The following is a 3,114-nucleotide window of genomic DNA, read 5'->3' as shown; positions in this document are numbered from 1 at the left end:
CAAACAAAAGGAGAGACTCCCTCTCCTTTTGACCTAGACAATTTCATTTGCAGAAAAACTAGGGTTTTGAAGAGTATTCTTCTCCGAAAAACCCGAGATCTCTCATCTCGACAAAACTCACATCGATTCTCCCTATATTGCAAGGCAATCGGAGAACACTGTTCTAGCACAAGGGCATATCTCGGACAAAGTCTTGGGTGTAACGATTAGGAGGAAATCGCTTTGATTTACTCTTCTTTCGCCGCAATTTAAAGGACCCGAGGTTATTTCTTGTTCCTTATCGTTTCTATTGGTTTTATGTTTTATGACGATATTCGCATGTTTAAATTTACGTTATAGTCCTGCAATTAAGGGGTAGTATACGGATATTAACCCACAATTACGAGGGAATGTATTCAAAATCATGGAGCATAAACCCGAGGCAGCTCTGTATTCCTCAAGTTTCAGGGCACAAGCAGCCATATTAGACATAAGAGAAACTGCAAGGTCAGATATCGATTGAATATCTTCACCTCCAATTTCTCCCAAGCTCAGACTAAGTAATTTACAAGCTTCATCGTAACACTCCGCGGCACTATCAAAATCATTTTGCCTAAAAAGACCGTTCCCCTTATCTTTAAGCTCCTTCACCTCAGCTAAAATTAACGGAGCTGACCCCTGCAATTTCATAAAGTAACCTAACATCCTATCCCCATTATTCTCCATAAACCCATCGCTGACATGGGCACTAGCAAAAGCTTCAAGAAACTTTTGATAAACGTTAGCGGAATACATAGCTCTACAGATCCTAAGAAGGGAAACAACACACCAAAACGACTCGGAAAAACTGAAAAGAAAGAAACCCCTCGACCGTGAACAAAACCCAAAGAACCGATCAATGAAAACCCGGAAAACAATTGATGGACCAAATTTACATTCATCGGAATCTAAGCCTTGATAGACAATAAAAACAGAACACCAAGCATGTACGAAGACGATCAAAGAAGACGATCGAAGAAAATGGATCCCCGTTGACTTATCGACCACGGATTAACCAACAAAAGCGAAAATGCAGACGATTTAACAAAGGCGATAAAGGAAACAAACCCGAATCCTAAAACGACGAAAATCAAGCATGTACGAAGACGATCAGCTTGATGCAGGACGGACCCGAACCCCAAAAACAAACACCAAAGAAGACGATCGGAGGAAAAGCGGTTGCCGGTTGTTGCAGGCGGACGACTTAGCGAAAATCCCCAAAACCCCAGCCGCGATTGGATGAAAACAAACACAAACGATCAGCTAAAGCGAACAACTCACCGGATGACAGTGAGGGGAAGATTATAAAAGGTTGAAAAAGCCTCGCCGGCGACCCAAAGAGGCGACCGGAGAAGCCGCCGGCGAGGAGGAGGTTGATATTTGGGGGATTTCTATTTTAGGGGTTTTTTTTTTTTTGTTTTTTCTCTCTCTTCGTGGTGTACAGACAGTAACATACCTCTTGGCCCGCGACATTGCTTTGACATCTCTATAATCCTTTACGTATAATCCATGAATTGGACATCAAGACATCAAGTTATACTTTGAAATGATTTACCGCCATTTTAAATGATAATTTGTATTTACATACAGGAAATGAGTACAAAATTGGAGAAATATTTTTAAGGTTACATCTGAAACAATGCAGGATTTAACAAGTCACAAAATATTCCGAATCTGTCCTCAATCTTACATCCAGTAAAATAACCAATCCATAATAGAGATTAAAAAAAAAACAAATCTACCTGAAATTCAAATTACAATATCTCTGCCACATGAACAATAAAAGTTGGAAAAAAAAAATAATACTACCCCGTATACCGATAAATTAATTAATTAATAACCTCCAAAGTAGAAACTGTATGTAATTATCTCCCTAGACTCATTTAAAAGATAAGAAGATAAGATAAGATTTAATTTAAGTAAATAAACTAATCCTGAAATCCAGTTTTCTCCCAAATTGCATTTCTTACTCTACTCAGATCTCTTCCTTTAAGAGTCCTACCAACTCCTTCCTGCATTGAAAACGACGCGTTTCGTGTTTTTGAAAGATACTCGTGCGGAGGGACCCATTCATCATCACCGCCTACGTCAACTCCGCCGTCATAATCACCGGCACTGTCTATGTTCCCTGCGCTCAACTTATCCTTATATTCCTCCCGAAGTATCTTAGACCAGTCCGGTACATTCACCGGCACTGACATCGCCTCTCCGCCACGCCGTTTACGAGGCGACGCAATCGGTCGCCGCGAACACAGTGGCGGATTGCGTATATCGGTGGAGTTCGACTGAGTCAACCCGCCCCAGACATCTGACTCGTCGAACTCGAAAGAGTTGGTGTGGCCATGGCCGGGTCGGACAACCGCCGTGTCGGTGGATAGAAAACGGTAGTTTGTAGCCCTCATGAAACTCTTTGCACTTGCCATTCCCACGATTAAAATACCTGAATGCGGAAGCGATCCGGATTAAAAAAAATATATATATTTGTTTAATTTTATTATTTTTTTGATTATTATTCTAAAGTTGGTTGGTTGGTTAAGTTGTTATTGTTAGGAAATAAAAATGGTGGTTTTGGTATGAGTTTGGACTTTGGAGGAAGAAAGTAATATCGTAGCGATTTATAAAGGATTTGGGGAGAAGTGGATAAGGTTGATCTATACAAGTGAATGACTAAAGTGTCCTTAAATATCATAGGGGAAGGTACCCTCGGCTTCCGTGTTTGGGTATGTAGAGTGTCCAGTGAGCACTCTTTGCTTTCCCAAATAGAGATATTCAAATAACGGTGTGCATGTACAGCTGGCACTAGATAAGGAGTTATTTATCCATTGTTTTACACAATTCGGGTTCTAATCAAGCTTTGGTCCTGAATTTGGGTGTCGGGTACGGTTATTCGGATGAGCTCAATTTTGACAAGTCCAAGTTACCTCAGGCCTCAGCCGCCTACTTTGACTACTTGCCAATAACTTATCAGAAGTCGAGAAAAAAATCCGTCTTTCGAATAAAAAAATCATAGTATCAAAAGTGTATGGGTAGTAGACAAAATGAAATTTTCTAAAATTTAATAATTTACTAAATCCAAAAAATATATAAGTTGTTACT

The 3,114-nt window shown here is 40.0% G+C and overlaps 1 protein-coding gene across 1 annotated transcript; it reads right to left on the bottom strand.

The window, feature by feature from the left end:
• Window positions 1-1,665: 1,665 nt before the first annotated feature.
• LOC141599993 (protein S40-4) lies at window positions 1,666-2,598 on the bottom strand. The gene has a single exon (XM_074420142.1). It carries the CDS (start codon window positions 2,439-2,441, stop codon window positions 1,947-1,949), a length of 495 nt encoding a protein of 164 aa, XP_074276243.1. The 5' UTR covers window positions 2,442-2,598; the 3' UTR covers window positions 1,666-1,946.
• Between the last annotated feature and the right edge of the window lie 516 nt (window positions 2,599-3,114).

Source organism: Silene latifolia, chromosome 9 (assembly GCF_048544455.1).
Source record: "Silene latifolia isolate original U9 population chromosome 9, ASM4854445v1, whole genome shotgun sequence".
NCBI lineage: Eukaryota > Viridiplantae > Streptophyta > Magnoliopsida > Caryophyllales > Caryophyllaceae > Silene > Silene latifolia.
The sequence above is the reverse complement of the archived record's forward strand: the minus strand, read 5'-3'. Positions and strand labels throughout refer to the sequence as shown.